We start from the raw sequence: 26,877 nt of genomic DNA on the forward strand, positions 1-26,877 counted from the left end.
GAGATGACAACAACACGGTTTCTTTATTACTATCAATCCACTCTATTTGTTCTATAGTCACAGTGAAAACTCAAGTAATGAGTCCCTCCTACACTCTGTGCCCAGAAAACACATGGCTACGGATCAGATCCTGGTGTCTTCCCTTACATCCTGTAACTGTGGATACTGTGGTTACTTAAACCCCAATATCTCACTGGTTCCAGTGAAACTGCCAGAGTGTCACTCACCTGGAAGCATGTGAAAAACACACAGCTTCAAACTCTAAAAGTGTCAAGTCTTCAGAACAGCAGATGTGACTACTGTTTATTAAGAGCATGTAATTAAATTTCAAGTTTTTACACCTAAAGCATGAGAACCTTCTCAGAGAAAGAACATAACTGTTACCTACAGAACAAGTATTTCACAGCAGCTGTAACTATCCACAGGAGTGATGGAATCACACAGTACCTCACTGATATTGGCAGCATTTGCTTTGGCCAGCATGAAGACAGGGTCATCTTTGCTGATGGTGTACTGATGAAGAAACTGCTCTTTCCCCGACCTGTAGGCAACCTGTCCACAGGAAGCAAAGCATGGTCAATTGAAGCAGTAGTCCACATTTAATGTTGAAGGAGTACTGGTTAAAACACTCAAATATTCAAGGATTTGTTAGGGTTAACTTATTTGGAGAGGTTTTCTTTAGCATCTTGAATTTTTTTGTTAAATATGGATTTAAAAACTGACCTACAGAGTCAGGTTGACCAAAATAGTTACAGTTAAATTTCAAGGAAGCTGTAAAGCAACTCACATATACTTTAATTCTCTTTCCCAAAGTTAGCTACTTAGCTACCTATAAAGCTGACAGCAATTCATACTCTATACAGAATGCATGCAAGAACATATTTCACCCAATGTTAAGCTGTTGCTACTTCTTGGATGGAATGGAAGTTTTTAATAGGACATAGAAACAGAGAATTCTCAGCATGAAATGAAGAACACTAAGCAATTGAATCTGCAGGCAACATTTGTGACCTAAATGTAATTGCTGACACAATACTCCAGTGAGGACTAACATTCCAGCTTTGACTGAAAACATCAAGGACCTTTTATGATCCAAGTAGCAATCACCCCCATTTTATATCCCAGGGCTACAACAGCAGAGAAATTAACTGCTCTGTTTTAGCCCATGAAGTTCTTGGAGGAGCTGTTGAAAAACTATGAAAATATGCCCCATTTCACAGATTTTTACATTTCTTACATCCCATAGAAAAGGAAGTCCCTCCTATAAACCTCTAAGTCTATGGTTACTATTCTGATTTCAGCACACACAGAAAGGCAGCTTGTCCAGCACACAAGAGGGAAGTAACAGGAGTCAGGAGCCCATTCTCAGTGGTGCTTGATTTTTGTTGCTGTTGTTCTAGTTCAAAGAATTCAAGGACAGAACTAATCAAATAAACAAATAAACCCCCTTAGAATGAATCTGAAGAAACTTTGTGTATTGAAAGGTTTCATGACTGAGGGCTCTCTCACCATCACACTCGTGTACATATGTCAGGAATGACCACACTATGCCTAAGCTACTTGCAAAGAGACAAATTCAGTCAAGGACTCACATCACTTTGAAGTTCCTGGCTTTTCTTGGCATGCTTGATCTGAGAACTGTCAGCCACACTGGTGAACTTCAGAGCATCAGCCTTCTGCCTGTACTTTGTCTACAGCAAATTAAACCAAGTTATACAAAATTTTCTACAGTACTTGCCCTCCCCCAAAAATGTATCAGTTTGTAAAAAAACATGACTGATAGAGCCAAAAGTGCCCTGTAAATTCCCAAGACAGTTTTAGCACAGGTGTCAACAAAATAACCTTCCAAGTACTACCCACTGCTGGTATTTTGAGGAGAGGAGGGCAGTGCGAGTGTGTGCCAAGGGCACTGTTGCTGACACTGCAGGCATGGATATCTTTGGTGCCAGATCTTACAGGTCTTACAGGACCAAGGTTGCACACCAACCAGTGAGTGGTGTTCACAACCTGGGTGTGACTTAAGTCAGGACCCAAGAGAGCTGATAAGCCACACAGTCAGTGTTACTATCTCATTTCCTTATAAGAGACTATTCAAGCATATGCATGGGTGGTTCAAATCACTGAATGCATGTTACTGAGATATTTTTAAATTATTAAGATTATAATTAAATTAGAGCGAGCAATTTCAGAGTCCTGAAAGTAACTTGGATCCAAAATCTTCCCCTTCCTCTCAAAATCTTCCTCTTTTCAAAGCAGAGCTCAGCACAGACACGGCAGTCAAGTCTTTCTAGAATGAACACCTATGACAGGCCTCCAAAAGGCTAAAGTCTCAGATATGGAAAAAAATGAACAATATTTTTTCATCCTCTGGTGCCAGTACTTATATAAAATCCATTTGAACAGACAAATGTGCATAGAGACTAATATTTTTAGTTTGATAAATAAGACTGTCCATAGTTTCATTCCATTTTACTTTTTGTTTTACATCTGGAACACACTGAAGTGAATGGAAAACTTTAACTGACTTCATCAGGCTTCAGAACAGGCCTGTTTCAAATTAATGTCGTTGCCTCAGCCTTTTGCACCACTCATTTGAGAGTGAGCTAAGCATAATTTCTTTCTTTGAGATAGTGCAAGGAAATGTGGGACTCTGTTTCAAGACCACAGTGTGACAGGGGAGACCAAGCAAACACTTCTAGTATACTTTAATTGAATTCTTATTCTACCAGTTCAGTCATGAAGTGGGGCATTCCACCTAGAAAGGGTGTAAATGCATTTTTTTCATAATCTGGCATTTCAGGAGAGAAATTCTTCTGTTTGAACTGATGGGTGAACAGATCAGTTTACACTGTGTCTCTGCTAGAGGAACACAAAACAGAAGTTAAAAAAGCATGCAGCACTTCAAAGAGGTGCTCATCGCTTTATTTTAGAAACCTGGAAGGGAGGGAGGCAGATTAAAAACAGCATGTTTTGTCACATTGCATGGAACACAATGTAGTGACATCCTGCAAAGAAATGACAAAACACCAGGCTTTGTATGGCAACAGAGATCTCTCAAATAATATCCACCAGTCTCCAGTTTAGGTGACTGTCAGACATCTCATGGCCTTGCACAGCACTGGAATGCAAAGGCAGATCATTATGGATTAAATATTTGTGGAAGTGATTATTACTACAGCACACCCCAGAAGTAGATGTCAGTCTGTCCCTAGCAAGACACCAGATCTGAGGTAGCTGCTCTTCTTTTGTTTCTAAGATGTATTTTTTCCCCTTGTAGGAGTAGTGAGAGGATGTCAGATACCCAAGGTGCCAGAGTGTGATCACCAGTAACTAACTGGCTTCTGTTCCTCCTTCCAGAACTAAGTGGGATTTTATCCTTCTTGTCAAACTTCCCCTAATTTATTCTTCTTGCTGTTCTCTAGTTTTCCTAGCACTAGTGAGCCTGTTCAACCATAGCTGAGAATCTGAGGAAGTTTACTTCCATAAGGTTAATGGCAGTGCAAAGCCACGAATTAATAAAGCAAAAGCAAAGAAAAGCAAGAAAAGCTGAAGCTGACAGTGAAGTCACAGCCCCTACTTGCCAAGGAGCAAGGAAATTTTCAAACATGGCTAACAAATATCTAATTTTTCGATACTGCTCCTTAAAGCCTCTCTGTACTTCACATAGCACATGAAACTCAATGGAAATTCAATGCTGCTCTGCAAAATGGGCAGAGGTGGAAGCACAACTATGATTATTTAACCTCATAGATTATTTTGATAATTATATAAAGGGTAAACAGAATTTTAATCTCTAACCCAGGATCTTCTAAACTATAGAATAACTAAATTCTTTCCATCGGTTTTTCCATTTCTCAGATATTTCTTGTTAGGAATTCCTTACCTATTCCACATAATGTAATGGAATAAGTGTGCATAAACCTTTGAACAAACAACATGCAGATGCCTTAGCACTTTGCTTACCTCACTGACTAAATCTCCTGCCTTTTTGGCTTGTTGTATATTAAGACTTCCTTCTGTGATACATCCAGCTCCTTTCATCCATGTCAGATCTGCCCTATATTGGAGCTGCAGAGGAAAATTATATTTATTGGCACAGAGTACACAGTATAATGTTTGCAAGTAACTTGTGCACACTTTCCGTTTCAAAGCCATTGCAAAGACATTTTAAAAAGCCATAGTACAATCAGACAGTGCTGATATGAAATGAGAATTAAGATCAAATGGAAAAAGTCTATAATGACTTGCACTGTTTTTAACAGTTAAGCTGGGTGTACATCATCTTACATCACTCTGGAGATCATAGGCCTTCTTTGCCCACTTGGTCTTCATATCTTCTGGAAGCACAGTGTACTCATGGAGTCTCGTTCTATAATCCAAGTCACTAGCAAGAGCCTGAGCCTTCTTAGCATGCCTCAGGTTTATCATATCCATGGGCAGATGGAAATGGGCCTTGCTCTCCTCAAACCCTTTTTTGTATGCAATCTAGAAAGAGAAGCAATGAAAACAGACTGTCTGTATCAGATATTGCAAAGCTATTTTAAATCACCCCTCTTGTGTGGGTCCTTATGTAGATTAGGCAAAAAAACTCCAAACATGTAGAAATCAGGCCCTATAAAGGGCAAAACAGATGCCAGGCTAAATTTTCCAGATTCTAGAGACATTTTCTCTATTACAGTGCACCTTACTTTTAAACATACCTTTATAGACTTGAAAGTTCTGTGTAGAAGTTTTTATATTGAGGTTTTAATATGATGATATTTTATTCATATTGAGGTTTTAATAGGATGTTATTTCCCTGCCCCAAAATAAGGACACCATTGCCCAAAATCCCCTGCTGTGCAATCATTGCAGATTAACAGATGGAGGAAGGAAAACCAATTTTGTTAAATGCTTCCAAGAATCTCTTACAGTGAGAGCAGTAACAGTGGTAGATTGCATAGTGTTGCTGAAAGTTTTCTAATTATGAAAAATGTCTTTTGAGTAAGAGAAATAATCTACCTCACTACTCATCTTGGCCACCTTCAGAGAGTGCAAAAGTCTTGAATCCTTGGTTGCAGTTGCTTTTCCTTTTGTTTTTTCATATTCTTCTTTATATTTAATCTGTCCAAAAAAACCCAAAAAACAGTGTAAATCTAAGAATATTTCCAATTACCCATGAGATAAGCAATATGTTTTTCACTGGTGATTTGGATAGTCAAAATTTAGAAGAGCTCAGTCTGATTCTCTCATTGTCACTTCAAATTTCCCAGATTTTCTCAGAAATTCCAAAGATGCAAGGTCAGTCTCATTTATGAGGTCTCTAACCTCATTCCTCAAGGCTCAGCCCTCTGAGGTGAATATGCTTATAAACTTTAATTCTTCTGATTAGCTAAATTATCTCGTTCTTAGAGGCAAAGATAAGAAATCAATCCAAGCAAGGAATTCAAGGTTTGATTTTCTTAATGAGGTGGGATTTCAGAATCCCCACCACTGCTGAACACTTTCCAGCTGCAGAAAAAGTGTCTCCCTTTTCTGCCTCTCCACAGGTTAAAAATCTTGATATAAGTTGTTTAGAAAGATTTTGTTTGCAATTTTTTTATATACATGTGTTTATGTTAAGGAAGCAGACTAAAGAAATATGAATTCCCTTTGTAGTAGATGACAACACTATTTTTGAGGCTATAAACAATTCAAAACACTGAATTTCACTATGGGTTTATTGTGCAAATTTTGCTTCACTCTGTACACATGATTTTAAAAAATATATTTTTTGAAGAGTGAAATTTCACAGCAGAATCTGAGAAATTTTCCAGCTGTTCATTAGCCATCGAGAAAGATGGACAGCCAAATGCATCTGGATTAAAAATCCAGATGAAGCGAGCTAAACTTTATTTCCCTGTGCTACAGCTGCTTATATAAAGAATAATTCCCAGGTAACTAAATGTAACATACATCACTGGCAAGATCTCTTGATGCTTTGGCAGCAAGTAAAGGCAGAGAATCAAGTTTCATTTCAAAGCCCTGGCCCTTACTCTTCTCCCAGCCTTCTTTGTACTTAATCTGAGAAAGGAAAGACAGCAACATGTCACAGACACATAAACACACAGGATTTTCAAACAAACATGGAAACGGCTCAGAGAAAAACAGAAGTATAAATATACTCAGTCCACTAACTGGGACCTTCTTAAGTCACAGTTCATTGTCATTTTGAGCTAATTAATTGTCTAGGATTGAGTCAAAATTTTCTTCTTGGAGTTCGCAGGCACTTAGTGTCCCAGAACAACCACTAATAACTCTCATTTTCAGACAGATATGGAGGAGGGAGGGGTTTTCAAAAGTGCCTCTGGTTGTGTTCACTTATGCAAATAGTAGAGATCTATAGGAGCTGATCTATAGGCAGAACAGCTAGCTAAGAACCAGACATCACACCACTCATCTCAGAATTTTTCTTTCCCACCCCCAAACTACAACCAGTCAAGTCCCATGCACTGAATTTGAAGCTGCAGTTCTTTACATGAGCTGTTGGAGGGCATTCAAAAGGAATCCAGCTCGTGTGCTCTGAGACCACCCCACAACGTGAAGCACAGGTCAGTGAAGCAGCCCTTATGGTCAGATTGTCTTCAAAAGCACACTCGTGAGCCACACTATCCCACAAACACAGATGAAATGCAGGAGAATCACATCCTTAACTTTTGAAAGTTAGTGGAACTTAAAGTAACAGTTTTTCAAGTTCCTTTTTCAAGATTCCACTTGAAATTCGATTAAAGCAAGGTCAAGTATGGCTTCATTCATGTTATGAGTGCACCTAATGAAGGCAGAAGGTTTTCAGGAAGCCCCAGTTTCTGGATTTGGCTTTTTGCATGTCTGTATTTTACCAGTATCTAACAATGAGCATGCATCCCAATGCAGTACAGTTGCAAAGAATGTTCCTCCACAACACTGCACCAAAACAACTCCAAAAAAACTTAGGGGAAGAACACAAGATGCAAAAAACTTGCAGTAATGCCAACTCACAACCATGAAAAATCATGAAACTGGTTAAAAAATAAAAGTCACACCAGTAATAGCTGAAAGTTTTTTCTCATTTTTCACTTATTTGTCTTGGTTTTTTTTCTCTTCAAAACTATCTATGACAATGGAGGCCTGAAAAATACTTTAAAAATTAAATAGAAATTCAACTTTTCCTGCAAACATTTGATTTTAAAACACAAGACTCTAAGTGAATCACTATATATTGTCAGGAAGTATGAATGGAGCAACCGTGTGCTTGATCCAAGTTTGCTGAATTCACTGTTTCTTTCCATTGACTTCAGCAGACTCTGATTACTAGAACTGTGCAAATGTTGGTTCTTCATAAAAATATCACCTCAGAAGCAGCTAGTTTTGTGAAGTGAATACTGATTTACTGATTTAAAGAAATTCAGATCATCTGAAAATGTCTTGGAAAAAAGAAGTCTAGAGGTTTCACTGTCCTTGAAATGGGATCTCTGTCTATTCTGGGCACCATATTTCATGTTGTTTAGTACAAAACCAAATGATAAATGGTAAGTGCTTCCAGAAAGAGTGTCATCATCTTTATATTAATTTCTGTCTATTAACAGCACCATGAATGCCAGCATTTCCACAAGGCTTGACTTACCTCGCTGTACAGCTCAGCATTGGCTTTTGCTTTCACTAACTGAGGTACATCCTGAGGTAGAGTGTAATTTGTTTTTGTCTTCTCATACTGGGCTCGGTAGTTCAACTGCATATATTGAAAAAGTCAGCAAGTCACTCAGTTATTTTTAACTTAATTAAAGTATAACCACTAGACTGATTGCTTGCTGTTAAATTTCAGGTTATTGGTGCCATACATTATAGATCCACTCATAGATATGGCTGATGTAAATATGAAGGCAATAAGGCAATTATAACTTTTACTCAGGTACTAGGAAAGAGAAATTTATTCTACTCATAGAAAAGCTACTGATTGAGTACAAAAGATATAATTAAAAAACTTTCCTTAATAAATACACAGAAGATAAATTCCTAACAAAGCACACTGATAAAAATCTTAAAAGTGGAGATAAATATTAGCTCTACTGGCATGCTTGCCACATTTTTGAAAGTGATTTCATTTAATATATATTCTTGTTTTGACTATAAATCTGCTAAAGAACCACCAAGAATAAAAACACTTAAGGCTACCAATGCCATGAAATGAAATAATCTCATAATTCCAATAAACAACAGTGCCTAATGTTGGCAGAACTTACATCGCTGAGCTGCTGCGCATTTATTTTGGCTTGAGCAATTTGTGGAGTGCTGGCAACAGAGCTGTACTTCAGCTTGTCTATGCTTTGCCTGTAGTTTACCTATTTTAAGATAAAATTAAAAAACAACAACCAAAAAAAATTTAGTAAAGGAAGAAATGGTCAGACCAGAAAAGGAGAGACTGAATACACAAAGTTTGTTAGCTAATACTCTGGATAAAGCATTACTTAAACCATAATAAATTGAGCTGAGGAAAAATGCCAGGATCTCTTGGATGAAATCTGAGTTAATGCTCTCAAAACTTCTTTGTCTGAGGTCACAGTTTTCATCCCACTCTGAAAATGGCTTAATTTTTAACCCCTTCCTGTTAACTACACAAATTCTTAAAAAGAGGCAGTACCAGCTGCAAAACATTGCTATAAAATCCCCCAAATCATTGGTATAAAATTGATATTCTTAACCATCACCTCGTCCTTTCTTATCTTTATCAGACAAGGAACTTGGTAACTGTCTATGAAGAGGTCTGTCCAGTGTAACACTGCATAAAGCAAATGAACTCTCTTATGCTTTGTCTTTACTGAGTTTTAATGTAATAATTAACCACAGAATTTCCCTGTGTGGTCACAGTTTTGTGCGGATGATGAAAAAAGAAAAATATGTACTTACAGTACAAAAAAAAGTAATTTTAATGTTAGCCATCAAGAGGACTGGAGCCCACTAAATTACTAACACATTAATATGGTAGCAACAACAAAAAGTTATAAAATAAATGTGTTAAAGCCACAGACTATGCATGATAAAAAAATCATAGTGAAGCTTCCTTTCAAACCTGTTGCTGCAAAAGAACTCATTGCTATGCTACAGAACAAAATTATGATTCCCTGTAGGCCCTCATTAATATTCACTGCAGTAATCATCATTTTGCAAACATTGCAAATCACATTGCTTAAAACTATTTTCTTAAGAACCTTCTTTCCAGTAAAGTGGAGCATATTTCTAGAGACTTTGAGTTACTGAAACAATTTCAGTGCAAACCTTCTTATCTCAGGTATCCTCACATAAACTTGCTCATTCTGCCAGAATGACAAAAGCTAGGAAAAAAGGCCCGAATTATCTCACAGGTCCAAAGTGAGCAAGGTATTTAAAACAGTGTATTTGCTTCCTCAGAGACAGAGAGAATTTTAATTCCATGGAAAGAGATCCTTTCTTTTTAACTGAAACTGTGTATTTATTGCTACTTGTGATTGCTTAGTGTATGAGAGAGTTGTACTCCTAAAAGAGTTCAGAGTGTGTTATTTGGGAGCAGACAAGTCCTGGGACTAATTCAAAATCCCAGATCAGGACTGGTGCATCTGAGTCTCTGTGGCCAGTGGAATTGTGTTTCAAACCCTATGAATTGTAGAGTCACTGGAATTGCTGAAATGTTTTTTACATTACTCTTTAAAAACACAGCTCTCTCACACTGTAAGCAATCAAACATTGAATTTTACTGGTTTCAGCTTTTACAAAGGCAAAGCTGACATTACTGCTGTAGAGGCAATAGTTCATCTTAGAGTTGAAGTATATCCAATACTTCCTCAAAAACATCAAGGTTCTCAATTCTAGCTCTTCATGCTACCATCTTTTTTTGGAAAAGGTGTTTAGCCCCAGATAAATCTCACACAATGTTAATGACCTCTCTAAGGCATGTTGCTCCTGGTTTACTGCAACTCCAATGTAAAGACAGGGTATATACACCTTAGGTAGTCAGAAATGCCCTGCAGAGCTGCTGCTCTCTCCCTGTCAATTTTATAAGCCATGCCTGGTGACTGTGCTCCTAACTAAGGCACAGGTTAAGCTGCCAGTGGTAGATGAGATCAGTTTTTAATGCTTGTGGGAGGTGAAAGTATAGTCTGTCATCCTTCATTTATCTGAAGGACACATACCCAGAGCAGCACACAAACCTCCTGACATTGCTCCATCAGTAACTCAAGCCCAGGCACAGAGGGCAGCTCTTTGGCATGGACCACAGGCTGGAGGAAGGTTATGTGACCAATCAGTTCCCCTTCAAAGGGCAGCACCAATCCTCAGGGATTTCATGAAGGATGAGAGGGCTGTTTTAGTCTCCCTGTCCTTTCAGTGCCTTCAGTGCTTGATGCTGCTGCTGAAGCTGCCCCAGGATGGTGAGACTTTTGCAGCACAGAGGTGGGATAGGGCAGAAGTCACTGATTTCACATCACTCTACAATCTGTGCTGAACTGAAGACAACAACAGGACATGGCACCTCTTTCTACTGCTCTGACCTCTTGACACTGCACTTTTTTGCTTTAACTTTTTTGGCACTGGCTGTTTGCTCCTATAATTAAATCATCATTTGACACATGCAATCTATCACAATCTCTCCTACAGTGAGATGATGGGCTATGCAAGTCATAGGGAAAAAAAAAACCAACATAAAATTATTTACATCTTTCAAAGGGACCAGCTTTCTTGTTGTCTGGTATGAAGGAGTGAGAGTAGCTGGGTAATTGTAGTCAACACCATCGTGTTTGTAATCAGACTTATAGGCTATCTGAAACACAAGGAGAACAAAAAAAAATCATTCCTTTTTTTTTCACCTGTCATTTGTTTGAATAATTATCAGTCAAGAGGAAAAGAGAAACAATAATATTAATATTAAATGCAAGAAACAAAGTAAGTTCAATGTCATGAGTGACAAAGAAAATGAAATTATTTGCATAGTTTAGCCACTAATTGATTCTTTTTCAGCTTCTCAATTAATCCAATGCCAACAGTGGGAGCATTAACTTCCACCTATGACACATCTCTTTTATCTTTCTGCTTAGTTCTCAAGCTTCTTACAGATTTGTAAATAATGTACTTGAAGGAATGGTATGTAATGAAATAGCTTCTTGACTAACCCAGTAAATTAAATTGGAATGCAGAAATCTTCATTAAAGACTGTTTTTCCAGCAAAGGTCTGACCCTGGGGGTGGTGGCAAACAACCTTCAGCATCCTACTGATGTCAAAGAAAACTGAAGGATCTCAGTATGTTGCCAGATCACTGAAATTTCTTATTTTAACTTCTTCCACACAGTAAGCTATAAAAGAGTACAAAAGGGTTTCCAGAATTTCCCTTCTTCTCAACATACCTATCTGTCAGATCCCCAGTACAGTATGATCTAAAGTTTTCTATCAACTTAATTCTAGAAAAACTGAAAGACAAGGAGGCAACAACCATACAAGAGTGATTAAAAGGGACTCACATTGCTTGCCAAACTGCCAACTTTCATGGCATGGAGCATCCTTTTGTCCATGCCCATACCCACATAGTGACCTTTCATTTCATTCTGGTAGGTTTCTTTGTATTTAAGCTGTAAAAAAAAAAAAAAAAAAAAAAAAAAAAAGATATAAATACTCTGAGAAAATATATTCAACTTTTCTACTGAAGAGTTGAAGAGTTTCAGCTTTTCAGAGTTTCCATATTTTTACAGCAGGGAGATAAATTGTTACAGCTGTGGTCTACTAGTGTTACTCCAATACAGGAATTCATTAGTCCAAAACAACCTTGGTACTTTAAAAATTAAAAGCTAAAACCCTCCATGAGTTTCTTGTTCTACAAGATATCATTTACTTGCTCTTTATGTCACCTGAATGCCCTACAATGAAGATACAACTGCGTTTCATCAGAAACAAACCCTAGAACAAGGTTCCAGGGAGACAATATTTGTACATTAAGAAATGAACAAAATTGGATTGTTTTGGTGCATCTTTCACCAATCCCAGAGTGAGGGATTTGACAAGAAAAATTGATCATTCTACCGTCTCAACTGTATTTACTCCTCTGGGATTTCAGAGAATGGTAAGAGGCAGTATGAAAAAAATTATATTTCATGAGATGCAAGTGGTATAATTATTAACACTGATGATTTTCACACAAGAATTATGTTCCTCTCTGGCATGAATTCTGGTGAGGTATCTTCTGCCTAACTGTCCAGTCAGGAAATGAACATGCACAATGAAATAAGTAATAATTATGGCAGACAACAGTAACAACTAACTGCTACTTCTCTAGATAAGCAGTCCATGGTAAGTAACCTCTCCTCCAAATACCATAATAGTTCTTTTCATAATCCTATATAAAATGAGCCCCAGCTATACATCAGGACACACTAGGATAGGTGTTGTACAGACACAGGCTAAAATCAATTATAATCACATTTCCAGCACACATTTATCTGAAACACACATACACAGTTGACCTGTGATCCCAGCAGCTACCAGGGCAAGCAAGCCAGACTCGAGGTACTGAAAACTTACATCACTGGTGAATTTTGAGATCTTGCTCACATTCTTGAATTGTGGAGTATCACAGTAGTTCATGCTGTAGCCTTTGTTGTTTCCAAGATCCTTCTTGTACTCCACCTGACAAAAAATGCACAATGGGAAGCTATGGTAAAACTTTAATCTGCTGTATCAAGTTCCTTCACACAGTTTTTATTAGGCAGACCCACTGTTCAGAGATTTTGATATGTGGTTTTCATCAGATGGCATATGATGAAAATTAATATGAAGAGAATTTTCAGATGCTCATTTCTCATTTTACAGGCAAAAGAAACAATTTCATCTTCTGCAAAGTACAGGAGACAGTGACAGGAGGAAAATTATTAACAAAAACAATGATATACAAAGGAATTTTAAGGTCAGTGTGGAACAAATGAACACGCACAAATGTGCCATGTACCAGGTTCCAGCAAGGCCTCAGCAAGAGCTTTTGTACTCTTACAGTCATTCCTGTTTAAGGAACATGTACTCAGCCTGTAACAGCTGCAGTAAAAGACTGAGAGAGGAGAAGAACTCAGCTTGCTTAGTCGAGGAAATCAAAGGCAGAGACAAGAAAATGATAGATTTGTAAACCTCTCAAAAAAGTAACCATGCAGGGAGAAGAACTTTTTAAACTAAAGGGCAACACTAGCACAAAACACAGTGGTAATAAAGTGGACAGGAATAAATATAGACTAGAAATTGGAATAGGAGGATTATATGATGCTGTGTTGAACCAGCAGGAGCCAGGAATCGTTGGCCCAGGAGGCCCCTTCCAGCCCTACTTCCAGGGGTTTTTCATTATTGAAGGTTTTATACTTTGACATCTCAAGAGTATAAGTTTTTAAACTGCCATGGGGAAGTTCTAGAAACTCACATTTATTAATAGTTTTATAGCTGATATGACACTATAAATAAATTAATAATTCAGAATCTACTGAGAATTCTCTAAAAATCTTCCCTTGCCAAGCAGAAAAAGAATCAATTATTAGTGACTCATAGTCTTTCACATGATGGAAGAAAACAGAAATCTGCATAACCAGAATGGCATAAATTTTGGCTCTGTTCATGTTATTTTTTCATTATTAGAATAACCTTTGAGACATTCTAAGGTACACACCCATTTCATTTTTTTGTGATTTGTGATTATACCTTAATATCATATTAAAAGCACAGTTCAGGTTTGGGGTGGATTTTTTCCAGATTTCTGTTCTTCATGTGGCCAGAACTAGAATCATTCTCCTGGGGTTAATTTCCCACACTTTCATAGAGATGATTGGAAGGGCCAGAACACAGCACCTGAAGATGTGTTCTTGATCTTTCCTCCCCAGTTGCTGTGCTACACACAGATGATTTTTGTTATGTACAATGCAGTAAGAACAACATCTTCTTTCCACTTGCAGTCTTTACTCATCAAACAAAAATGTTTGTATGAGCTGCTCCCAAACTTGTTAAGAGATCGATTCAAGCCCTTACCTCGCTGACAAGCTTGTTAACACTTTGGGCTTGTTTAAGGACCAAGTTGTCTTCAGCTGTTAGGGAGTGAAAGTGAGCTGCACCTTTCATCTTGGAAAGATCTTTCTTGTATTTTATCTGAAAAAAAGTAGGGAGAATTATAAAATAGATGTGCACCTTTTCATCACTACTATTTAGACTGGCTTCATGAGTCAGGATAATATCTTCCCTGGGCTTGTTTTGATAGGTAAATGGAACTTGCCAAGTTGAAACACTGTATTTACTTCCTTGAATAACCCAAATATAGCCCCATAGCCCTTCACAGTCCCTCTCAAGACATTTTATCAGACAGCATTTTTTTATCCATTTTTGACATACACGGAACAGCACTGGTTGTTGTTCATCGCTTGAGCAGATTACTAGCAGATTCTTGGCTGGTGACTGCTTGGAGCTTGTGTGCTCTTCTATTAGTGAAGTTAATCCTCAGTACTTTAATTTTAGTCAGAGAATTACAGGTAGTCATCTATATATCTAGTCATCACTGCAAACTTTTCCTTTTGTAGAAACCAGCTTTTTTTAAAAGTTGTATCTTTTTGTACTTTCAGGGTGTTTGAAGGAACTGTATTTCTCTACCAAAGCAAGATTGAAATAAGGGGTTTCTAAATTTAATTTAGACATCAGGTTATTGACATAAATTGGGCTTGGATGGGTAAAGAGAGATAATACTCATACTGGCCTTTTGCCAAACTTTGTCCAGCAAAACCCCTGTTAGGAATATGTTTCAATATATCTTTGCATCCAAGAACTGCTTGTATTATACGTGTTCAAAAACCAGTAACATAATGTGCAAAATAAATTATTTTACATGAAGTGAAATGCAAAATGTTTGGGTTTTTTTATTTTCCAAATCTACACACAGTTCCTCAGAATTTAAAACTATAAGGCAGGTTGGTAAGTACTGAAGTGTGCAAATGATATTGCCATGAACTAATCCTCTTCTTTATGTATTATAAATTAATAAGGAAACTACTGACCATTAGCTTTCAAAACCTATGAAACTGTGATCTTTATCTGGAAAGGTTAAATATTTCATGTTTAAACAGGGGATCACTGAGTTTGTCATCAAAGCGGGATTGGTCAGAGAGGATTTGAGGTTTTTTATATTCTCTCAGTGATAAATTCAGGTAAACAGAACATGACTGATCTTTTCACTCCAGTTTACAGCTCATGTCTAGTTCAGGTTAATACAAGCTGAAAGACTCAACCATCTGTTAGCTCCCCAGAAGACAGACTGAGCTCATCAGCTCAGATAGCCCTGTCGGGGACAAGTGTCCACACTACAAAGGTTGTCACTCACAGGAAAACTTCAGAGCAGCCACAGGGTACTGACCTACAGACTGACCCATTTCTTGTCACTGCCAGAAGTGGCCTCCTCAAACAGGAGTGGGGCTCTTTAATGGATGGGCTGGATGCAGGAATCACACACCACCACCTCTTTGCCAATTCTTTAGTTTACCACCCAAACCCAAAAATCCCAATCCAGAAATAAGCTCACTTTTGTGAAGTGACAGTGTCATACTCTATGTTTCTTTTCCTCCATATGACTGGCTTTGTGCTAGAGGCATGATACATCAAAATATCAAAACCAGTACAGTTCATTCATCCTCCATTTATGCACTACTGGGAATACCACAGTAGTCCACAGGATGATTAAGGCAGTTGAAGGTTTCATTAATAATACAGGTGCAGATTTGCCAGGAGGGTTAACCTAACAGTAGGGATCCCCATTAGTTGCTACATCCATCTCCTCCCTCATGCAAGTTGGAGCTGTGCCCCCTTCTATTAATGGATATTATTAATCCCCTGAGCCATCCAGTTCCCAGCAACGCAGCAAAATGTCACTTTTGTTTACTTCTCAAGTTCAATTTTAGCATTCTCCTCCCAGGCACTGCTCTGACAAACTGCTGTTTTCAATTGTTTATGAATTGTATTGATTCAGGCTTCATACTTACATCACTTGCCAATTCATTTGCTTTTTTGGCATTTTGATAAGCTGGAGTGATCATAGCAGGAAAGCTTCCTTTCCCTCTGCGTTCCTCAAATTCGTCCATATATCCCTGAAGAAAATTCAGAGTGTTTACTCATCACACATGAGCAGATGGGGCCATGGGTTATTTTACAAAGCCCCACAGTCCTTGTTAGTAGGAAGGTTCATGACTTCTATGAATTTTTTTTTAATGAAAAAAATGACCAAAATATAAGTATAAATTGACCTGTCAAATTACCTATGCCCGAGAAACTGCCTGTGCTCCAAGAGAAATTTAGATAGCTATTAGCTGTGGTCGAGATAGCAATCAAGTGTACAATGATATACAGCCTTCAGATCTCACCCCATTTCTTACAGAGATGATATCTGCTTGCCTCTCTTGCTATCAATACAAGTTTTCCTGGAATATTATAAAAGTAGCTTATGGTTTGGGTAGCCAGGAGACTTGCTTAAGGCTAACAAGTTTAACATAGGATCAGCCTTACACTGTGGTGTTACAGAAGCTGTTTGATCTTCCCATGGTCATTTTTCACACCATAATTGACCAGAAATAATACTCCTCTTGTGCAGTGATGTATTTTGAAGAGGGATTAATGAAGCAGAAATACCTAGATATCAAAATGGCAAAGTCCCTAGTGAACAAAATCACAAAATTCCATTTTCCTGATTAAAAAAAGCCCAATTGTTGTGGAAGTAACACCCTTTATCTATAGATAAGTTTACGTGTAAATATTTGACAATTTGAAAGCCATTTTGATAGTTTAACAGCAAAACACTGGAGCTTTTTCTTTAAATGGTAATGCACAATAATCATCCAGAGACATCTATGGTGATATCTGGAGAGAATATGGTGTACAAACAAGGCTAAAAACAAGTGAGACATAGTGTAATGTGTCTTCTCTGCAGTATTTTGTAAATCCTCCATAGTAAAGAGGCAGTTTGAGTGAAAATAGAAGGTGCCATGAATAGAATGCATGTCAAGAATGCCATGGACAGCACAGATAGGAAGGACTACAAATATCTGGGATATCTCTTTTGTGTGTTCTCAAGGCAAAACCATCCATTGCAGGTCTTCTTGTGTACCACAGTTGTCACATGGTAAATAGGTCACACTGTAAGTTTGTGAACAATATGATGCCATAGTTACAATGGCATTCAACAGGCATAGAAAAGAAAAAATATGTTTGATTAATCAGCTGAGTTAGTTTCTTAAAATACCATTAATGAGTCTGAATTCTCCAGACCAACCTGTCTTTTGCTTCTTTCTTAAATGCATTTTCATATAATTTCTAATATTGTGCGTATATTCAAAGTTTCAGAAAACTATTTTAGCCACTCTTGAGGTTTTTAACCATGAACAAAACAGGTGTTCAGCACAGGAATTTTGCAGTAAGATTTCTTAAATTGTTTCATGTTATATATATAAATATGCATGTATATATATATGTGTATATCTATATATGTAAATATGTATACCTATATATATATGTATGATACACGCTCAACTCACTGTTGATGATCTCAATAGTCAGAAATTTAATCCCTTTACCCATGTTGAGTCACAATTTACTCAGAAAGATCCATTAATTTCAGCGACTCTTGTGTTATTTGACTAATAATATCAGTATCCAATCTATAAAGATTAAAACTCGAATTTGAAGTCTGTGACTGAAGTTTCAAACATACTTTCAAAGAAAAAAATCTTAAATTAATTCTAAAACAGAAGCATTCTAATGCTTGGGAATGTAATTAGTGCTTTTTCAAGTTCATTTTATTTGTTTATTCCTATTAAAACTTGTAGCAGTTAAAAAGACAGAAACTAATTAAAGGCTTCATTGCTACAATTCTAAACTCATATTCTTCAAGGATGGTTTGTTCTTCCACAGAATACTAGATGTAGATTTGGACAGAAGAAGTGAAGAAACGCAAAATACCAAAGGTTTTAGGAAACTACAGTCCCTGTTCCTCCATTTCTCCAAAGTATATGGACCTACTGAGGAGCAGGACAAAAGCCCCCAAGATTAACCATATCATTTTCTTTATACAAGTACACTATTCAATTCCTTTCAAATTCCCTTTAGCTGCATTCAGTTCTATTTAGCTGTGCTATTTCCCTAAGTTAATTGGAGCAGAACTTTGGGTGCATTTTGGGAGACCACAAAACCAATTGTATTCCCTTGAAAACGAAACATAAGCAAAACGAATGCCACCGACCAAACCAGAACTAAAGCCTATTTGGTTCCACAAATACAGACCTACAGCTTGTCAGGCTTATAATACCCCTTTTGCAGGAGAGCTGAAATCTAAGAGATTGTGTACCTAAGAGATTCAGTGCTGTTCTCACATATTTAGAGCTGCAAAGCTCTTAAGATTTGTAAAAATACCAGCAGAGAAAGGACACCTAACTATCTGCCAACTTTCTACCATTTCACAACCCTTTCGGTTTTTTCCTTATTCATGGAATAGGAATATTTTCTCAAGAAAACACATTCCAGTGTGACGCCTTACAACACCATAACAGAAATGTAGAATGCATACATGCACCCAGACAGAATTTGCCAAGGTCAGTGTTTACCTTTAGGAATGGCCCTACCATAAGGGTCATGCAGTGACAGTGCAGACACCTTGCTGTCACACCTTTAAGTGCCAATGCCAGACACATTACACATTAGGAGCACTGTGCTGTTTGCACACCATCCTTTCCCTGGAGACCTTGTTTTCTCACACAGGAAAACAAAGTGAAAATAGGTGTCACCAGTTTCTAAAGCCTTGAGCAATCAGCTGTAGTAATGATCAACATCAGCAGGGCTATCACTTGGATGTTGCATACCTGTCCATATTGATCTACATTCTCTCTTGCAAAAGCAACATCTGTTCCAGCTGTATGGCTGGCTTTTCCCTTGATCTCTTTTTCATATCTTTGATGATACTTTACCTAACAGGAAAAAAGGAAACAAATAATCCGGGTGAGTTTAGTCTGGTACACAGATGCTGCACAATAAATAACAACCAATGACATGCACATGTTGTCAATAAAGGGTTGTCAAAATTCCCATTGCCACCAACCTGCACAAGTCAAATATGCCACTTGAAGATGTAAAAACAGAACCAGTGGTGTACTTTTTAATAATGCACCAGGAGCACAGCACTTGCCATTTTAACCCAGACCATTACTTCAGTGTGTTCAGCACCCCCTGCTTGACAGTGGCTAATCCCTGATGCTCCAGCAGTTTAAAAAAATAAAACTGATTGTAATTCAAATCCGTGGTTACCACAGAGCACTTTTGTACCTTAGGGTCACCTGAACCCCATCAATAAATGGGTTTGTTTCTGAAAGATGCTGATCTCCCCAGAGATAAAGGGAATTTTAGGCAATCAGCCTTCAAGTTTAGACCAAGATTTGCACTACATTTGCTAAAGTCAAAACAATGCCTGTAACCTGATGCTGCCCTTTAATCACCATGTGTGTTTGCTGACAAAAGTGAAGGGTTTTCCACAGATCAAAGGCAAACAAAAACATGTAATTGTTTTAGAGTCAACTGCTTTTGCCTTCAAAATTACAGATCTCTTATTTTCCTCAATGACTCTTAATAGTGTTTTAAATTTACTTCCATTGAGTTTATGTTCTTCCATATGTTCTCTTCTCCAACAAAAAGAGCTTTTCTTTCAGTTTCCAATAACAAAGGACAATTAATTGTATATTTTGAAGAAATACTGATGTCCTTTTATGGTGCTTATTAAAGAGTACAGAGGTGTTGTTATTTTGTTATGTTTGGAAAGGAAAAGAAAGGCAATAAAGGTCAGTATGCCATGCTCACGGAATTTCTGCCAGTAAATGTTTTCATTCAAAATTTGTGTGACAATTTAATATTTTCATTACCAAAAGAGACCTTGCTTTGAACACTTACATCACTGGCTAATTCATTGGCTCTCTTGGCTATTTGATAAGCTGGAGTGATCATAGCAGGAAAGCTTCCTTTTCCCTTCCGTTCTTCAAAGTCTTCTGTGTATTTCAACTGTAAAATTTCAAGACAGTTTGGGAGCAATGAGATCAAATGTATCTTGATTGCACACATAATCAATCCCTAAAGTAGCAAAGTCAGGCGTTCAATGGCTGTCATGTGCCAAAAGGAAGATGAACCATGAAGTCTGAATCTTTGCAGTTTGGTCTTTAGCTACACAATCACACATCTTCTGCATGGCCCCTTTGTCTCCTTCAGGGTGTAGGATGAAAACAGTTGTTTAAAGAAAATACTGAAGGTGTCTGCAAGATGCCTGCTCTACTTATGAGGGTCAGGCAGCTTCTTTCCTGATTTTGCATGGCGCCCACTTGCTGGGTATGGAACAGAATGGTTCTCTACCTTCAGTTCTGACAGACTAAAATGGCCTCGAACTGAACGTGGGCTTAGTAACTGAAGTATTAAATACTTAATGACGAAATTAATCTGCCTTTAAAACTTTAATTTTTCACTTTTCTTTGTGTTCATATTTTAAAGTGATTTATAAATACCCTAAGAACCACTTGCAGAGCCAAAAACAGGTCAATCTATTTTGTTTCACTTACATCACTGGCAAGCTGTGCTCCAGCCTTTGCATGAAGTATATCCGGAGTGTCTACAACAGAGGTGAACTTTGAAACTCTCTCTTCGTGTCCACGCTTATATTCTACCTGAAGAGGAAAAATATACATATCCATATTACAAACAATAAGCAGCAGAAATATATTTCCTGTCAGAAGGCTTCAACAGAAAATGAGCAACAGCATTTGTGACATTTTCCGCTGTACAGTCAAGCTACCCATACATTGAAGGCCCAACTTCCTTAAAGTAAATACCAGAAGCAGACAGAAATGGACCCAGATAATCAAATTTTCAAAGGATACTTGATTTATGTGAGCCATACATTTGATTAAAATACCATGAGAATAGTCATTACTGTCCCAATATCATACTGCAATGACAACGCAGATAGTATTTGCAGAAAACAATGCAATACTTTAAAATAATTTTTATGGGATTTATTTTTACCTATCTTTTTCATGTGAATTGTTCTTTTTATACATAAGCAATTTTTTGTGCATAAATTTAAAGCAGCTTGTATATTAATTTATTTCAATTAATTTTATTTCAAATAAGAAAGTGAAAAATATCAAATGTAAATAATTAGATAAATAAAGCCATAATGTTAAAGCAAAGGTAATGAATTAAATTAACATTTCAGTGTGAGTCACAATCTTTTTCAGGTTGTGACAAATTACAGCAAAAGTTGCTATATTTCACAGGAAATAGCTACATTGTCATTTATCCCATATGATTGTCTTCCCAGGCCAATAGTTTACTAATCCTGTTTTCTGAATCCTGTTAAAATTTTCTCACTTTATAACAGTACAAGAAATAGTCACCATAGTAATTATCAAGTGAGTGGCTTGAACCCAGGATTATCCAAATTCCGAAGTCTAAAATATAATTAAAAACCCCTGTGACTTACATTGCTGCTTAGTTGGGTGGCTCTCTTGGCAACCTGATAACCTGGAGTGATCATAGCGGGGAAGCTGCCTTTGCCTCTTCGTGGCTCATATTCTTCTGTATATTGAAACTAGAAAATGAATATGTGTGTTACAGAAGAACCCACGGTAGTTTAATGTGATTCCTCTTTTCAGGCCTGCTTCCTAAAGGTATGTATCGCTTTATTTAAAAGATAACAGAATAAAGAACTTATAAGTTGATTAGGTAAAACAATTTCCTCTATATAACAGAAAACATTTCTCATTCGTATCAATTACCCACTGTTAATTGCCTGTGTTGATTGGATCACTAACCCATTGTATGGACACAGACAGTCGGTCATATTTCAGATTTTGACCAGTCATGGAAATACAGTCAATGAAAAGTCTGGTCTGTGGAAAATATGACACATTTACCATCAGGGGTTCTGCTCTCCTGAGAGAGACAGCACGGCCTGCTAGATCAGATCACTTCAGTTTGGTCAGCAGTTGAAGTGCTTCTCAGTTACATAAATATATAAATGTATGATGGCAATAGAACCATTATGTGACTTTAATCACTTACATGACTAAGTGTTGTTTTGACAGAAATAAACGTGTCAGTCTCACCTTTGGCAACATCTTAACAAAGATCAGAGTGTAGACAAGCCCTCCAGATATTCTTCCTGCAAAGCCTGGAGGTGACATCTTACCAAAGGTCAACTTTGATGCATTTGTCCATCTTCAGAATATGATAGACCATGAAAATAAAGTCAAACATCAGTCCACTTACATCGCTCAGAGCCTTCTGTGCCTGTGTTATCTTGACCATTTCAGGATCTGGGATTGTTCCTGGGTACCATGATTTTCCTTCCTCATAGGCAGCATAGTAAGCATTCTACAAAACAAAAACTAAATAACTAGCTACCTTCACCCTTGTTTTAACACTCAAACAGCTGATCTGACAGAAAAAAAAGGAAACAGCACAGTGTTGTGGAAGTGAAATTCACTCTCTGCAGCACAAGGCCTACATTCCACATCCCTTCAGAATGCCAAGGCAGAACTTGTATAACAAGAACTGACATCAAGATGACAGGATCTAGGATCCTGGAGTGCGACTCAAATAACACCCCCTGGGAATCAGATCGCCTGCTGTGAAGCTCCAGTGCCAGTAGAGAGAAGACACAGAGTATGGCTGTACATGCAGCAGCCCCAACAGCTGACTGTAGACACACTCTTCCTCCCTCACATTCTGATTCTTCTAGCCTAAGCCATAATTGAGCTATTTTGCCTTGAAAAACTTAGTCAAAGGAGAAGCAAAGGCTTTTTTTTAGCATTGAAGTGCTGTGATTAAACCCCTAACATTCAGGACTGCCAGGACCAATCCTCAGTCTCCTGAAGGCTGCTGGCTTGGAGACTCAAGGGATATTTCTTACCTGGGTAGCCAGCTGTTGGGCTTTATAGACACTTTCGATTTCTCTGGACCTTTCATCCCACTGAAAGACTGATTTGAATTGTTCACTTGCTTCTCGATATTTTATCTAAAAAGAAAAAAAGGTAATGACTCGTTCTAGTAGTTTGTTAATACATACTAACACCCCACATTTGGAGAAGAATAAGGAGAGAGACAAACAAGGTGACGATTGCATTTAGCCCTAAGGCCAAAACTCTGCTTTCTAGTCCACACCCAGCTTCTACCTAAGATTTCTGCCAGTATAGAGCTGCACATCTGTAAAGGAGCAGCATACGACACCTGAAACCTGGCATGACATTCTGAAAGAATAATTTGATCTTTAGATAATACTTTTGGGGGAAATAATCGATGAGAATTGAAATCCCTGAGAAATTTTAAGCAGAACATGTCAATGCAGCATTTGACAAAAAAAACTATTACCAAGTGAACAATATTCTACTCTCCTATTTCCCTGCACACTGTCCACAATGTACCATATCCTCACTGTGCATATGTAAATGACTACTATATTTAGCCCTGGGTCATTATTTTCCTACTGCTACTTTTATCATGATAGCATGTAGAAATCCAACTGAAATCATAGCTCTGTTATACAACTCACACTTCTGGGTAAAAACCCAGAGCAGAAAGTTTAAACTGACTGGACAGAAATGTTACTGAGCACGTGTACCATTATTCCCATTTATAAATTAAGCACAAAGGTGCTGAGAGCTGAATGATTTGTCTGCTAACACAGAAATTCTGTAGAGAGAGACCTAAATTTTATCTCTGCATTCCAGTTGATGTCTCAACATAAGACTTATGTGAGAACATCATGTTGGGATTGAAGAAACATTCTATTTTCTGCATCAGAAATAACCTTATGTGAAAACGCCAACAAACTTCCATAGTAGCAAGTGACATCTTTTCCCAAGTTATCATCATTTCATACATTTACTAGCAAAAACTTTCCTGCTCTCAAAATTTTTACAGAAGTTATCTCCCTTTAAGCAGGCACTGCAGAATCAGCTTCCTTACTACCCTTAACAATTTTCTCTCTGGAACAGAACCTTATTATGTGATTGAAAAGGACAGAAGGTGTTTTAGGTGTATAAAACAAGGGAAAGTGATCTTTGAGCTATAATTTGTCTGGCTTGTGTACTCACATGCACTGGAAGTATCAGTCTCATATCACTGCCTAAAACCAGAAATAGAACCTGCAGTAATCCCAAACTCATTCCTGAGCAGATCCGTCACACACAGTTTAAAGTAAGTGTGATAGTCACTGCTCAAATAGTTACAGCCCATGATACTGCAAAATCTGAGGCATAATAATGCTGTACAAAATTATAATTGATACAGTGTCTGATGAAGGCTATTCATGTGCATCAAGTTTGTACAGCTAATATAGGACATCAGAATGAATTTAGCAAGCTATACTCTAAGAAATACAACTTGCTTTGTTTATTTTAGTGATGGCTAATCGCATCAAAACATTGCTTTTCCTATGAAATATATTCACATGGGTAAAGCTATTTTAGAATATAGAAAGACGTGACATTCAAGAAAACAGCATTAGGCAGGGAAATGCGATAGCCGTCGATTACTGGGCGTTCCTGTATTTTTTATTCCGCCAGATTCTTAGAACTGCAGGTTTGCAAATGAGGTGCCGGGAGGGAAACAATGCGGGATATCCAGGGATGGCGCTGGGAATGACGGCGGGCCCCGAGCGCCCCTGGCGGCCGGCCGGGGCACAGCAGCGCCTGCAGGGTGGATGCGCCTCCATCCCCAAAAAACACCCCCAGCAAAACCCTGCTAAGCTCCCCAGACCTGGTGCTTTCCCATCTCGGGGTTGGCGGAAATGCTCGACAAAGTATTTACGGGAACTTTTGCCTGTGTCCCACCTAATAAAATTTATCTGTTGTTTCATATCAGTTTCCGATGAGATCGCAAAGCAAGTCAGTTCTTGCTTCCAAAGGTTGTGCAAACCCCCTTAGTCACTAAGTTTATACAGCTCTGGGCAGTTGAGGTGACCTGTGCTTCCATACAGATTATCAGATATACAGGTGAGGAGCTCCAATCAACTTTTCCTTCTGAGAGCAGAGGCAAATTCAGATCTAAGCTTTCTTTCACATGAGTAATCACATTGAAAAAAAATTATGATTCAAACCCAGCTGAGATCTTACTGATCTAAAAGAACACAGGAGGGTAAGTAAAAAGCCCATATTTATACTTACAAAAGAAGAGACATTAACATGTTATTAAAATCCAGAACAAACACATTTGACCCTCAAGCTTCTTACCTCACTTACCACTTCCGACAGTTTTTTTGCATTCATATTTATTGGTGTGTCAAATACACTTGTGAACGCATTGTTTTTTGGATTGTGCCTAAAAAAAGGAAAGCATAAAGGATATTAGGAATATACCAGACAGCCCACCAGAAAGGTTCTCTTTGAGCACTCAAATACACATACCAGCCTCCACCCCTCTATCCACAACTTTTCCCCCACTCAGACAAAGATCTTAGATTACATTCAAGTTATTATTGTATGGAGTAGGTGCCTAGAGCAAAATTAATTTTAATGATCGTCATATCAATGCTGTGTTTCTAATAACAAAAGAGAATAATAGAATAAAAAACAACTGTCATCTCTCCTTTTTCTGCTGACAAATTTGACAGGAATTGATCATTAGAAAATAAAAACTTCCTAGAACAAACCAACTCCAAAATCTGCATTTTATACATTTTCCTTATGATTAGCTCAACCTTTTTAACTCTTTACCACTGATTTGGAAAGCACTGAATTTTGTGGTTGGTTTAATTTCTTCCTACAATACTGAAATGGACCTTAATTTGGTATCTTTTAACACACTGGCCAAATGAGGAAGCTTTATGCACGCTAAAACGAGATTCCCATCATTTGTGGTTCATGTAAATCCAAAGATATGCATGAAGGCACTGACAATACCTAACTTCACATCACACGTGGGACAGGCTGAGTCCGAATGGTGATCTTCTGTTATATTAAAATGAGTAGGTCAATCAAACCTTTGCTTTAGAAAAGAAAGGAAGGAAGAAAAGGAAATACACTTACGCTTGACAGTAAGGCTTTTTCTCATGGCTAACAAAGTTGTTTACTGTTAACATCATCTTGCATACTTCACAGTGAAAACAGGCTTTATGCCACGTCTGGAAATGCCACAAAAGAGAAACCAAACAGATATGATTTGTATTTCATTATTAATCTGCTAAATTTAAAATCTCAGTATTGATCCTTACCATTAATTTAATGAATTTGGCAATTTTTTTCTTCAGATATATACGTGTTATTAATTCTTTTCAGTTGTGAACCCAGTTATGAGTAAAAAACTTTTGGAACCGAGAGATTTGCACAGTGTTAGAAGTGCCAATCTGTACATTTATTATAGTCCAAAATGATAAAGAAAGAGAACTGACCTGATCTATACAGTTAATCTTCTCAGCAGGGTAAACCCCATAGCCACATCTAGCACACGGCTGCACATTCATCTTGAAATCCAGAGAGTGAAAAATATATAGGTTTATACAAAAGGTTCAAAGAGTATGAAAGTGACTTTTTGGCCTGTGCAAAGCACACTCTAGACACTCCAGTCAAGGCCTTTTGCTGTGGTCAATGGCTCCCATTAAAGCTCTGAATTGAAGTCTGTTGCTCCCTTTGCTGACCTTCTGTTTCAAAGTCAGCTGCAGGCTGGCTTTTAAAGCTGCCAGTTAGTAAGAGCGGTTATTTTGGCAACTGTGTCAGTGCAGAAGGGAGGGTAGCAATATCTTTCTCTAAATAGAAGAATGAACTCACAGAAACTAATCACGTCCATGTGAATGTTAGAGCCCGATCATTTCGTATTTCAGTTTTGCTGTCATA

The 26,877-nt window shown here is 37.7% G+C and overlaps 1 protein-coding gene across 1 annotated transcript in view; it reads right to left on the reverse strand.

Moving 5' to 3' along the window:
* Positions 1 to 26,693, reverse strand: part of NRAP (nebulin related anchoring protein) — a 47,746-nt gene extending 21,053 nt beyond the window's left edge. The window contains exons 1-22 of the mRNA XM_069020047.1: positions 26,436 to 26,693; positions 26,074 to 26,168; positions 25,279 to 25,366; positions 22,959 to 23,063; positions 22,316 to 22,420; positions 21,528 to 21,635; positions 20,605 to 20,709; positions 19,949 to 20,056; positions 18,871 to 18,975; positions 16,006 to 16,110; positions 14,015 to 14,131; positions 12,536 to 12,640; positions 11,482 to 11,589; positions 10,682 to 10,786; positions 8,238 to 8,336; positions 7,622 to 7,726; positions 5,935 to 6,042; positions 5,002 to 5,103; positions 4,288 to 4,485; positions 3,964 to 4,068; positions 1,593 to 1,691; positions 448 to 552 (exon numbers count right to left, since the gene is read on the reverse strand). Of these exons, the coding sequence (XP_068876148.1) occupies positions 448 to 552; positions 1,593 to 1,691; positions 3,964 to 4,068; positions 4,288 to 4,485; positions 5,002 to 5,103; positions 5,935 to 6,042; positions 7,622 to 7,726; positions 8,238 to 8,336; positions 10,682 to 10,786; positions 11,482 to 11,589; positions 12,536 to 12,640; positions 14,015 to 14,131; positions 16,006 to 16,110; positions 18,871 to 18,975; positions 19,949 to 20,056; positions 20,605 to 20,709; positions 21,528 to 21,635; positions 22,316 to 22,420; positions 22,959 to 23,063; positions 25,279 to 25,366; positions 26,074 to 26,168; positions 26,436 to 26,507 (2,352 nt within the window). The 5' untranslated portion in view covers positions 26,508 to 26,693. The remainder of the gene's footprint in view (positions 1 to 447; positions 553 to 1,592; positions 1,692 to 3,963; positions 4,069 to 4,287; positions 4,486 to 5,001; positions 5,104 to 5,934; positions 6,043 to 7,621; positions 7,727 to 8,237; positions 8,337 to 10,681; positions 10,787 to 11,481; positions 11,590 to 12,535; positions 12,641 to 14,014; positions 14,132 to 16,005; positions 16,111 to 18,870; positions 18,976 to 19,948; positions 20,057 to 20,604; positions 20,710 to 21,527; positions 21,636 to 22,315; positions 22,421 to 22,958; positions 23,064 to 25,278; positions 25,367 to 26,073; positions 26,169 to 26,435) is intronic.
* Between the last annotated feature and the right edge of the window lie 184 nt (positions 26,694 to 26,877).

Source organism: Aphelocoma coerulescens, chromosome 6, assembly GCF_041296385.1.
Source record: "Aphelocoma coerulescens isolate FSJ_1873_10779 chromosome 6, UR_Acoe_1.0, whole genome shotgun sequence".
Classification (NCBI taxonomy): Eukaryota; Metazoa; Chordata; class Aves; order Passeriformes; family Corvidae; genus Aphelocoma; species Aphelocoma coerulescens.